Source organism: Opisthorchis viverrini, assembly GCF_000715545.1.
Source record: "Opisthorchis viverrini unplaced genomic scaffold opera_v5_11, whole genome shotgun sequence".
Lineage (NCBI taxonomy): Eukaryota > Metazoa > Platyhelminthes > Trematoda > Opisthorchiida > Opisthorchiidae > Opisthorchis > Opisthorchis viverrini.
Window position 1 is genome coordinate 267,969 of NW_008751667.1, and position 12,567 is coordinate 280,535.

Below are 12,567 nucleotides of genomic sequence, written 5' to 3' on the forward strand. Positions count from 1 at the left end.
AAACCCCTTTTCCTAACCCCCCCCCCCCCGTGTATATGTAAACGGACCTACATATAGGGAAACCGAACACAGCACACAGTTTCGCGCGCGCACAGGGAGCAGGAAATCAACCTCTCCCCAAGTCGACGGACAACTGTAGAACACATGTAGCCGCCATACTGCGGAGAAAACACGTTCCCGCCGTTGAGACTTGCACCAAGGAACTCTCACAGACGATAAGTTCTTCTTTTGACTTGCTCCCATTTTGCATTGTGTTCATTTTTATACGTGTGGCATCTCAACTATACTAAAAACCTTTATTAGTGCATATACCTTCTGATTTGTATAATGGCCATCATCAGCAGTGCACTAGTATGTTAACGGAGTTTAGTCCCTGCTATACTGTTTCACAGATTTACGTGACTTCCTGAATGTTTCATGTTGTGCCAGATTCGTTACAGTCGGTCACGTCGAGCGATCATGTATGCCGGACGTTTTCCAGCGACAGCACTTGAATCGAACAGCAGCCATATCTCGCAGGGTCTTCAACCAGACCCAGTGGGGGTGACCCGGTACCCATCCTGGAAGACGAGTCACACCGCCAGTAATCTACTTTATCCTCCTCTACCAGGTCAGGTGTTGCACACCTCTGCTTCAGCCACCGCCAGTTAGGTGATGTCTCAATGTTGAATAAGTGTCAGGGCGCGCCCAGACAGAAGAAAAAGTACATGTGCAGAGAGTGACGCATCCCCAATGTCACCATCGGTTCGAAACGTCCGGAAAGTAGGTGAGTTGGCGGTTCTCACCAAACACGGCTTAGCAGCATACGACCAGCATAGTGGGCCTGAGATTGTTCACGACCGGAATACCGCCATTGGCTGTACGGAGCGAACAAGTGAACAACCATATTTGGCCATTTAGTCATTCTATATATTACGCAGACGCTCTGTATGTTTTGTCCTGGCAATGCAGCCGTGTTCCCTGTCTTCTTATTGCGTAGTCTGGCAGGCTCAGTGCAGGCGTAACCAATAGACGGCCCGCCACCCGCAAGATACAACAATAAGTTAGAGAGGAATCTCTCCAGTGCGTCGCTAGCTGGCGAATGGCAGTTATTCCGAACAAAAGAACACGTAGCACGAAAATTTGGCATTGTGAGAAATGTTGAAATAAGCTTGTGGAATTGTTGTCAGCTGCTGAAGTTGTTCACGATAGACACGTTTTGATTTAGGATTAGTTTTACTTCAAATGAGATGGCATGACGATTCATGTTTCATTGTGGGCTGACATACTGCCAAGGCACCCAAGCTTAGATAGGAGGATGGTCAACGCCTTCCAGTAAAGCTATTGGTTTAAAAGATTAACCACAGGGCAGTGGTGGTTGACTTAAAACTCAACTTTTAAAGAACTATACGAAGCGTTTGTTTCAACCATCAACTTGAAGTACCAAGTGAATTTGTTTATTGGACCGCTAGGTATTGAGCAAACCTGACTGAAGAGGATCTGCATGGTCATTCATGATTGCCATTCAGAGATTCAATGGGGTACACGAAACGCCGCAGGACAGTGAGGCCCAGTCTCTTCGCAACACAGTAAATGAGTATTAGCGATTTACTGTATATACTACTGCCTTTGGAAAGACAGGAAAAGGCTATGCTTATCCGGTATGTCCCAGAAAGTTTGAGTTCCTCGGGGAATTCAAACCAATTATTATTTTAAAAAAATATGATCATCGGCAGTCGAGTTGTCAGGAGTTCTTTTCCTACAGACCCACCTAATTGTGCAAAGCAAGACACTAACTACCATTAACCCCATTGCATTACAATGAGATCAGAGGCCTGATGAATTTTGCGACATTCAAGAAGGACGAAATTTCTTCGAAAGCCCATTGCTTTTCTTGGTCAATTGTGATCTCGATAGTTAGACAAGTTACTTGAGCGTTTGGCACTATATTTCTCGGTGGGTCATTGAAATAGGTTATTTTATATACTCTGTGAAACAAACCTACATTTTAAAATGCTCTAAGTAGTACTCTGACCACACCGTGTCTGTGTGGCGTCAGTTCAGTTTGAAAGTTATCCACACCCCATTGGGGCTCATCAGGTAGGTGCAGTCCCCGAGTTTCCGTCAACCTTATGTTCTACTTAAAACCAAACTGCAGGAAATTAGCGAAATACACTCATTTGCAAGCTAATTTGGTTTTGCGAGAGACTCACCCGGAACCCCATCTGAGCAGTGCATTATAAAATTACATGTATCGCGATATCTCGAAACATGAGGCGGCCTGGTGCAGCACGTTCAGTTGCCTGGAAACATCACAAACGAGAGATTCAGCTGGGTTCCAGGAGAGTCTCTCGAAAAACCAAATGAGTTTGCAAATGAGTGTATATCCGCTTATTCTCACCTGTTCAACAAGGACTGTTATTAATCAATGCACGTTTAGGTGAAATCAAGTCCGACTGACGATTTTAGACTCTGAAAAGTTGTTCAAAACAGATACTTTTAAGTGAAAACGGACTTTACCAAACTACAAGTGCTCATCATCGCAGTAAATAGAGGCGATGCAGTGGATTACCGCTGAAAAGAGGAAAGTCCTTCGCTGCAAAGTTATTGACTAGCAAACACGAACTAGGCCATATGCAAAGAGCTTAAAAGAACTAAACCTTCTTACGCTTTCTTTTGAACAATGCTGTGAAAGATCAATGTGGAGCATTTCCATACTTCCTCGTAATAAACTGTACCTTCCATACGATGCGACGGCGTAGATTGAACACCAAGTCAGAGGCATGCTTTGTCAGTAGCATACACCGATGTACCGTAAGCGAACAACTCGTGTTTGGAATTGGTCGGATCGGACGGAATGGGTTCATTCTTGAAGCTTACTCGGGATTAGGTTCATGCTTAGAGATTTCAGGATTTGAAAGTCTGTGTACAAGTAGTCAACCTATCTATGTAGCGGCCTGTGTTTATTAGTGCACTATTCAGAGCCGCAGAGACCGAACGAGCTTAACCTTAAATGAACAGGTGACCTCACCACTCTGGTTATGGACAAGTATGCAGCGGGCTATGCATTAATCAGCCTGAAAGCTACGAGCCGTTCGATACCGATACATTCAGCCTGGAGTCATGCAGAGATTGTACCTCGTAAGTGGTCTGACGAACAGCAACGTGTCACAACAATTTGTATGATTATTCGAGTACTGAAAAGTGCAACACAGGTGCGAAGTGTGTTCAGTAGATACGAGCTCTTTCGTGGTGAAACGCTTTAGAAGAAAAAAAACAAAAGCATAGAAGTCAGTTAGGTGTGATTCACTCTAGAGCGGTCTGATCGCGCAAAACTTATCGTACTTTGTCTAGATAAATGCAGTTTGCTTTGGTTTGGTGAATTAAACTGATCAGATTTCCGTCCAAGGCACCTAGACGGGTGCAGTTCGCTCTATCCTAGGGTTTCCCATCCACTATATCATCGGAGTAGTGGATGACTGATAAGCCTATGTTCTACAGGGGAAAAGTAGAAAGACTTTTCTCGGTTTGTGTCTGTGTGTGTGTGTGTGTGTGTGTGTGTGTGTGTGTGGTCCTACCGACGTCTGTGTCGCCTGTAATGTTCGCTTGAGACCTGAGTGAACGATTTCGCACACACGTATTTTGCATACCGTAACGTAAGTCAAACACCGTGCATCCGAAAAAGACGAACTGAAGTCCCTTCCCATGTATAGTCATCGTGAGAGGACAGACAAACTATCGAGTGTTTGTTGACAATTCAGCAAGTTACACATGGGCAGAGAGAGGAGATAAATGGTGAGAACTCCGAGGGTTTCTTAGCTAAGCTGTCGTTTTACCAACAGAGGGGTGCAACTTGAATATACAGGGGTTTGTGGAAAAAAACACGGCACTCCGGCTTGTGCACTCAGCTGGATTAGAGATCGGTGGCATTCGGATTTCCCTTTTCTGACGAACCGAAAGGTGTATGAGAAACGTTGTAGACGATATGACCACGTTGGTGACTTGGGACTATCTTGTCATTGTTACGGGCGTCTGTTACCTTATATGGAACGCGTGATGGTGGATCCGTTAGCTAAATATGTCAGCGAGATCAAAGGGCTGCAGAGTGAAGACATTTCACCGGATGGCAAATTTGCTGCGTCAGACAGACAGATAAGTTCACAAAAACTGGCGATGCAGTGGCCCTCTGAAATTGTTCATCTCATACAGGCAGTTAAGTTTTGGTACGCAGTAATTCTGGCGTGATTCTGTCGAGGGCGATGATCCACCGATCATCATCAGATCGATTTAAGAGGTGATGGATGAATTTCAGTGACCTTCCAGATAAGCACCAACTGTTACTTTCATCTGCTTCTACATACACTGCTGACGGTTCTAATTTTTGTGTAGACAGCGTAGAACTACAGTTTTTTTCATAAAGGAAACCACTCACAAGGTTGCTGAAAACTCTTCGACAGCCCACGACCGGTTTCGCCCTTCCACTTTAGGCTCATCAGGTAGGCGCAGTCCCCGAGTTTCCGTCAACCTTATGCTCTACTTGAACCCAAATTGGACAACAGTTTTTCACATAAAGGCTTTTCATGAGTTGCGGCTTGAACCAAAGAATATATTCTTATTCTCGTCAAACATGAGCAATCCTTACGGAAACAAAACGGCGATTGTACAAACGAGATTGACTGCACGAGTTTCGCGGCTTTTCACACCTAACCAGAGCAAATTGTCCAACACGTTAATATTCTAATATTTATACTTGGAACGGGTGCCTTAGCAAGAAGGGCCATCGATCAATGTATCGGATACATTCCTAGGATCGTTGCTCGAGGTTCTGGGCGTACTAACAACTCGCTCCTGTTGTGAACGTATTCTCCCGTTCGAAGGTGACAGGTTATGATCTTCAAAGCGGGTTTTTGAAGATGTGGCCGTATGTTAACGCTTAATGCTGAGTTGAGTTTGCTGACACCTCCGTATCAGCATTTCGTTAGTTGCGATTCTCCCCTACTGCCCGGCATCGGACTAATGATGGTACAAGCCGGACTCCTCGACACTTGTATGCGCGTCGATAGAATCGGTGCATACATATCACGGCGCATGTTTTAATTAAGGGGGTATTTAGGTGTTTTTGAAGGACGTATCGATACCATTCTTGGGACGGCCCACCAGAAGTCGTTCAAAAAAACCAGAGGATGTTCTTGAATCACAAAACATTTTGCTGAAAGGAATCAAAATCTGCGGGTTTCTGATGGGGTTTTAACACTCTTGGGGCTATCTCAATTTATTAACATGCCATCTTTGAATTTCTAAAATGTATATCTGGTCGCTTTTGGAATTCTTGCCGGAAAACGTGCAAAAGAGCATGATTATCTAAAAAGAGAACAGCACGCTTGCGTTCAACCTAATAACCTTAGAAATTACTATCACGACTGGTACGATCCAGACTACTATCGATCGCAGAGGCGATTTGATCCGCAACTTTGCATCCAAAAGAAACTTGTGCGACCTCTGAACTTGAACTGGCCTACGAAACATCCGGCTCCACAAGTCTCTCTGACCTTGACGTCACTTACCTGGTTCCGTGACCCATTGACCTATCCCTCATCCAACTCCCCTTCCTTTGATTTCTATTTCTCTAAAGTGTATATAGCCTGGATCTTTACATTTTTCCACGTGATCTCTGCCACCATATAAATTTGTGATGTATTAGCCAAGAGAAGCAATCACAGGAAACAAGCTTTGTTTGCTACCTTCTTCGTTCTCTTGAAATTACGAATGGATATCAACCAATGTCATCATCGCTCTACCATCTTTCCACACAAGCTCCAATTGGATGATTTCACGGTACACACATTACGCCACTAGCTCTTCTGGTCATTATTAGTTTAAACCGGGATTCTCGTCATAATCATAAAAACTGGTACTTACCTGTCATAGAAGCATGAAAGTAGTCTCCAGGAGAAAGTGAATTGGTATAAAAACCTCTAGCCGGAACTCGTCCAAGCGTTTAATGCCTAAACCTTCCAAAACAGCTGAAATGCTCGCAAGCTTTAAAGGCATTCCTTGTGGGTCGATTATATGTAAAACAGCATACTTGACTACAGAGTCGGTTTCTTTGAGGTCAAAGGAAAGCCAACACATCTGGCATATATGAGAGGCCTTGTCGTGCTAAGAACATGTGGTCAGTGCGAATCCCACACGCGTGGTCTTCTCAGAGTTGTGTCGTGGGGTGATGTCACCTCGGTGTTTCTAGACAAAAGGTGTGGCCAAACTGGAGAAAGGCTTATGCCCCTATGGTTGCCTCAAGTAACGTTTTTGAATGAAGGTCCCATTCGCCGCTGGTCGCAGGTTGTTGGAACGTCTTCTCCTTCCTACGTTAATTTTTAAACCACCTGGCCGAGGCAAAACACAAAGGCTTATTACCGCTTTTGAACAACGCTGGTGGGGAGGTTGTAATCAGAGGACGTCTGGTAAGACCCAGCATAGGAATATTTAACGTTTTATGTTTGTTTTGGCTACAAACTCAGCGTACGTACCATAGAAACCAACTGAAAAAGACCCCAGGGATAATGAGCAATACCGATTTGACTAAAGGTAATTTGTACGCCACCGAACACAGTTGGATAAAATCTAGTGATTTATTGGAGAGAAGGCTTACTCTCTTTTCCTTTTGCAACTGCCTTGAAAGTCTGTAGCGCAGCTGGCGGCGCGATCGTCCGTGACACATGGTCAAGAACTCGTCAAAGCGTTCTTGTAGTCTGCAAGGAATAATGATGCATGGTTCATCATCCATTTTTACTGAGCTGTTATTCTTTTGACAGTTGAACAGAAAAACTGCACAGTGCATCGAATTCAGATGCGGTGTTAGCAAATTTCAGACGTTCATTGAACAAAAATTTATGCTACATCACTAATTCTGCATTGGACTAAACTTCTTTCTCGTGGAGAACGGCCAGTGGATTCCTAAATCACCGGTGTACTTGCTTCAATCTGCATAGGACAGTCCAAGCATAGCGTCATCCAGAGTTTGATCCGTTAATTGGTCCCTTAGATCACCTGATTTCCTGGTATGTAAACGTCGGGCTGTTACGGAATCTGAGGAATTCAGTTGCGCTGTTTGGTTGTTGGTCTGTTCACCGAGCTTACAGCTTCAGCCTAGGCAGCGCCACAGTTCCCACACTCTGTAGCGTTCTTGAGCTAATTGAACGCTATTCCCTCATTCTGGACTTCAGCGTGCAAAAATCGTGGCGGGCTGACAGGTCTCTGTTTTTGGTTACTCAACATAACTTTCTAATTAGGGTTCAGCTCAAGACCTACTCCGATATGTATCAGTGCTTACTGAATTATCCCAGAAGAGCTGTCGAAGAAACTCTCCGGCTCCCTTCTTTGTGTGCCAACCCTTCTCGTATAAGGACCTTGTGACTTCAGCCCATAATCAAGTCTCATTCTCTATGTTGACTGAGACCGGATGGGGTGTTCTCATTCCAAATCGTTTATCGTGGTTTATCCCTCGCTTCACTTGACGCGTTATTTTTCAACGACCACCCATATAGCGTACTCATCTACTCAGCACCCCGAACAGGTAATCCCTGAGTTTGAAATTGCTTCTATCGATTTGTTCCGCAATAAAAATTATCCAACATCCAACGACTGTCATTTTCAAATCTCTGGCAAAAGTACGCTGAATGCAATATCCGCAATCCCCCTAACAGACAGTGCTAACTATAGATATTGTCTGTGAGCACGGTACTGCTGGCATGTGACCCCGTTTTCATCTTGCCACTTACTCTCCTAGTCTCACCAAATTCGCTTATGTCATTGTTGTCTTTCCTAGAACGACTTATTTCGGACATCCCCTCAACCTGCTCTACCCAGAGCTAATTAGATGTCACTTTAACCTTCCGCCGTAGTGCCAAGGAAGGCCGACGACACACGCGTTTTGGGTCACCCTGGGACAAAGCTTAATTTGCACTAGTCTACTGCGCATTTGAACTATACCAAACTGCCTGGTCATATATAACCAGTCAGCTGTAACACCCTTTCGGTGCCTAGCTGCCATGCCACCTGAAGGAAGCACGAGGGCTGGGATACTGCCAGGTTACCCAAGCCTAGGCAGGGGAAGTCGAGAGGCAGAGGTCGAGCTCGAACCACAGACCTTCCGGTCAGTAAATTCGAGCTCTAACCACTTGAGTCATCTCGCCCCCTGGTCATATATAGCAGAAGTATGGATCTGGTCGAACTCCCTACTCCACATCAAACTTCATTCTCCACCCAACCCACGATGGTCCCGACTACATCAGCAAAAATTATTGGACGTTTTCCAAAACATGGCATGCTCTTGATTTTCGGTTTTTGCGTCCAGAACACTTCTGCAAAATCAGCCCCATAATCCGCGGCCCAATGTTGGATTTATACTTGGGCTCGGTCTGCTCACTCTACAAAAAAATGGCCACATTACCTCGCGAAATCGGTGTCTCACGGTAGACCCATATGTCACGCAGATCGTTGCAAACATTGGTATGGTGAACACCGCAAGTTTCAGCGTTTCGGCAGTTCATAGGAAGTATACACGCTCATGCGAATGAACTGTAGATTGACAGGCACACGTGCAGCAGATGTCATGAGGATATTCCCAGCCTCTTAGGTGTCAAGCAACACCAGAAAATCTAATCGTGGGACTCGGCATGGTGATACATTTCTCACTCTCACTGGCTCCATAGTGATCACAATTTTTCCAGATGGTTTGAAGCACACGGTACTCAGCCGTACGCATCGTAATACCTGCAGTTTTTAAAGCTAAACGTTGGTGTAGTTGAACTAGAGTGTGTCCGTTTGTTCAAAATTTAATCGATCTAAACCTATTCACCTAACTCTGACGGATCAAATCACTGGGCGTTGATTTGTTCGCTAAGCTTAAGAATTTGGACAATTTCAAGTTTAGCGTGCAATCTGCTATACTACTTATAAAACGACTTGATAGAAAACCTCTAGTTGCGTACAGTTTAGAGGTGTTTTATCATAAAGCCTATGAACTGTTCTTCAAAAATCAAGGCAAGTTTTTTGAGTTCAGCGCAAAAATACCCGCAATTTCTAAAGCTAGGTGGGAGAATGGAACATTAGAACAAAATTGACGATTCAACCCACTTGTTCAACATCTTCAGTTCTCCATGATCCGTTGAAACTTCCAAAAACAGTGAGGGAACCAATCGGTTAACTCCCGTAATCTTTGGAAAAAGAGAAGAATGTTCTTGAAGTAATATTTATATGGTCGTTCAACGGGGAAATTTTCGGTAGTTCAGCTGTGGGGTTGGTCTTTTCCAGTATGACCGGGGATTTTAGGTTTGTACACCATATGTCACCCGCGTACGGTTTAAGAGTGCACGATTTTTGGATCGATAATGCCAGAACTCACAAAAGTTTGGTTTGACGGAGAAAACGTTATCGCATGACGGGTCAAACGAAGGCATTTCAATAAACTGAAATGGAATTGGACCTCGTGGTCATAAGAGTGGCGCTGCTCGACAAACTCGGCGAAGTCATACTTTTTTCCAGTGGCTCAAAATAACAGAGTATGCGAGTACATATGAATGATGTTGGTATTGAAACTACTTGAAGGAATATAGAGAAAGCAGTATGGTTTTTATTAACTGATCAATTGTCTTTATGAACGAAGATTGATTACATTCAGCAGAACACAAACGCCTTGATTCACACCAAAAAGACAGATCCAATTAAACTTTGGTTTCAGGATTTGTTTGACGCGCCAAAGGAACAATCGAATCTGGGTACCCGCTGAGGAGTGATCACTTCAAGTTTGAACCAATCAATGGGAGTTGAAGCATACTGCAATGATTTCAGCAGAAATGACCTCAAAAACAAACATCAGTAGATTTGCTTCACTTTGATGAGAGCGTTGGTTGCATGAGGTGCGTTTTCCCTTTGCTGCGAACATCACCAATAGGAAATGAATGGTGGGATAATAAACATTCAAAATCAAGTTCTATTTGAGGAATATATCGGACCTCTCCGCACCACTTTTCTTGCTTAGTTGCAGTAATAAGTGAACGATATATCTGGGTTCTAGGTGAGTCTCTTGCAAAGTAATTGAGTGTATTTAATCAATTTCGTGCAATTAGGGTTCAAGTAGAACATAATATTGATGGAAACTCGGGGACTGAGTAAAATCTCATGAGCCCCAAGAAGGGCGAAACCGGTTGTGGGTGGTCGAAGGATTTTTAGCAACCTTATGAGTAGTGGATTACAACCGAATGCTAAACTTTTCCTATTTGGCTGTTATCTGATTCACGTTACTCAACATGGAAAAATGTAAACCGGTATCAATACTACTTACCTGCCAGGCGTGTGGATTCAAATTGCTGCACACAGTGTAGGACTCATTCTCCCGAAGTCTGAAAGTAGACTTTCGGAAAAAAGTACATGTTAACTCGGTTGTGGAGGCCGCACGGCAAATAAGCAACTGAAAATTTCATACACAGGCGGCAAATCCTAGTCAGCTACTGCAAAGCGAGTAGACACTTTAAGCTAATAGTGTACCAGGCGTTCTGCGCTGGTGAAAATTGCTGACTATCCTACCTTTCTTTGGAAGTAAATTATATACTACCGAATAGTTCATCGTTTCTGGTGATCAACCAAGTAAGCCTCCCCTTGGCAAAACAAATTTATTGCCCCCTGGCATCGTTCCTGACCTAATTAGCGGTTTATACACCTCAAACAGATCAACTCAAAAGAACGGGTGCTCTGAGCTGAGTAATTTCGGGTTCTTGAGGCTTGCTATATGAGGACATCTTTCCAACTGACGTTCTTTGATTTCCTCGAAAAGATCAGCATCAATTGCTTCATGTGACCAGATGTGACCACATGGAGTGAAAAGTTGAACTAAGCAGGGATCCATGTATCACAATGGAGCAAGGGACATAAACCTTGAGCGTTGCATCCGGACGTTTCTCCTTACCACTTCAAACCACGGTTTACGGTTAATCTGAGCATCCAAAAGCACGTTTGTCAGGCCAAACTATAAATAGTCCAGGATCCCGATTAAACAAAATTGTATGCTGTAGCTAATTAGGTCGGAGATCCTTACATGGACCGTTGCTGAATGTCATCTAGGAGCTACCGCATATGACATGATGAGCTAATAATCTTCACTGGTTCAGCAAACAACAGAAACGAGCTGTTCAACGCAACAGGCGAGTCACTGACGTAAATCACGAATAGCAGGGTGTAGAGGATTCAGCATTCACCTTAACACTGAGAGCTAATTTTTCCAAGCGCCCCTTAATCTAGCCGAATAAACTAGGCGTCTTGCCATAGGCAAGCAATTTGACAAATATAAGCGGGCTTTCAGGTGATTCCGGATAACGCGCGCTTAACTCTAACTAATGACCATTTATATCCCCATACCGTCCAGCTGTAGCACCCTTTCGGTGCCTAGCTGCCATGCCACCCGAAGAAAGCACGAGGGCTGGGATACAGCCAGGTTGCCCAAGCCTAGAGAGAAGTCGAGAGGCAGAGGTCGGATTCGAACCACAGACCTTCCGGTCAGTAAATTCGCGCTCTAACAACTTGGGCCACCTCCACCATATCCATCCGGAACTGGGATGAGGTTTGTGGGGTGCAACCGTACCCCGGAAAATACATGTTGGTAAGACCTGAAATGTCGCGATTCGAACCACCTTCCGGTCAGTAAATTCGCGCTCTAACAACTTGGGCCACCTCCACCATATCCATCCGGAACTGGGATGAGGTTTGTGTGTGGGAACCGTACCCCGGAAAATACATGTTGGTAAGACCTGAAATGTCGCCTTTGACCACCCTTCGCATGTTTTCTACCCCAAGCTGACAGGTAGATACTTCGTCGCAAGATTTGACTCCTGACCCTTGTGTCCAGAACCATTTGTCGATACATTCGAACCAATGAGGAGAATGCCCTCTAATAGGGGACTGGCGACACCAATTTGGCAGCAAAGGCTTGCATCAAAGCTAGATCCAGGTTACTCGAGGCAGGTAGCTTTTTTGCACCAAGTTGGTTAAGCTGACAGTAAGTCAACCCTACCGTTACAGCTAATCCATTTATCCATTCAGATGGTTGTAGGTGCCTTAAATCATGAAAAGAGATTACTATAAGGAACTGTTGCACTTTCTCTGCGGTAACTACATCATCTCCCAGCTGTATTTGTTCTGATTGTACTACTTTCATCCGTTTTGTCCGCGGCGCATGCGACTGAAGTTTATCTCAAGATTTGTATGCTCGTGCCGATCATCATACGTTGGCCGTACGACAAGGCATTTTTCGGACAGAATCCCGTATCTCTGAGTGGTAGTGGGAAGAAACCAGGCCCAAAAGCGATTGCATCACATGTGGCCCAAACCAGTCATGTCATAGACAAGGAGCATCATATACCGGGCATCATATACCGAGCATCATATACCGGGTACCTCTGAACCGATCATGACTAGTACGATCCAGACTACTGTCGATCGCAGACGCGATTGGAATCCGACTGCTGGATCCGCAACTTTGCATCCAAAAGAAACTTGTGCGACATCTGAACTTGAACTGGCCTACGAAACATCCGG

At 44.5% G+C, this 12,567-nt stretch overlaps 1 protein-coding gene across 1 annotated transcript in view; it reads right to left on the reverse strand.

The window, feature by feature from the left end:
- Positions 1-12,567, reverse strand: part of T265_01025 (hypothetical protein) — a gene marked incomplete at both ends in the record, with an annotated part of 58,008 nt that overhangs the window by 17,222 nt on the left and 28,219 nt on the right. The window contains 3 exons of the mRNA XM_009164968.1: positions 6,629-6,728; positions 9,115-9,194; positions 10,322-10,390. Of these exons, the coding sequence (XP_009163232.1) occupies positions 6,629-6,728; positions 9,115-9,194; positions 10,322-10,390 (249 nt within the window). The remainder of the gene's footprint in view (positions 1-6,628; positions 6,729-9,114; positions 9,195-10,321; positions 10,391-12,567) is intronic.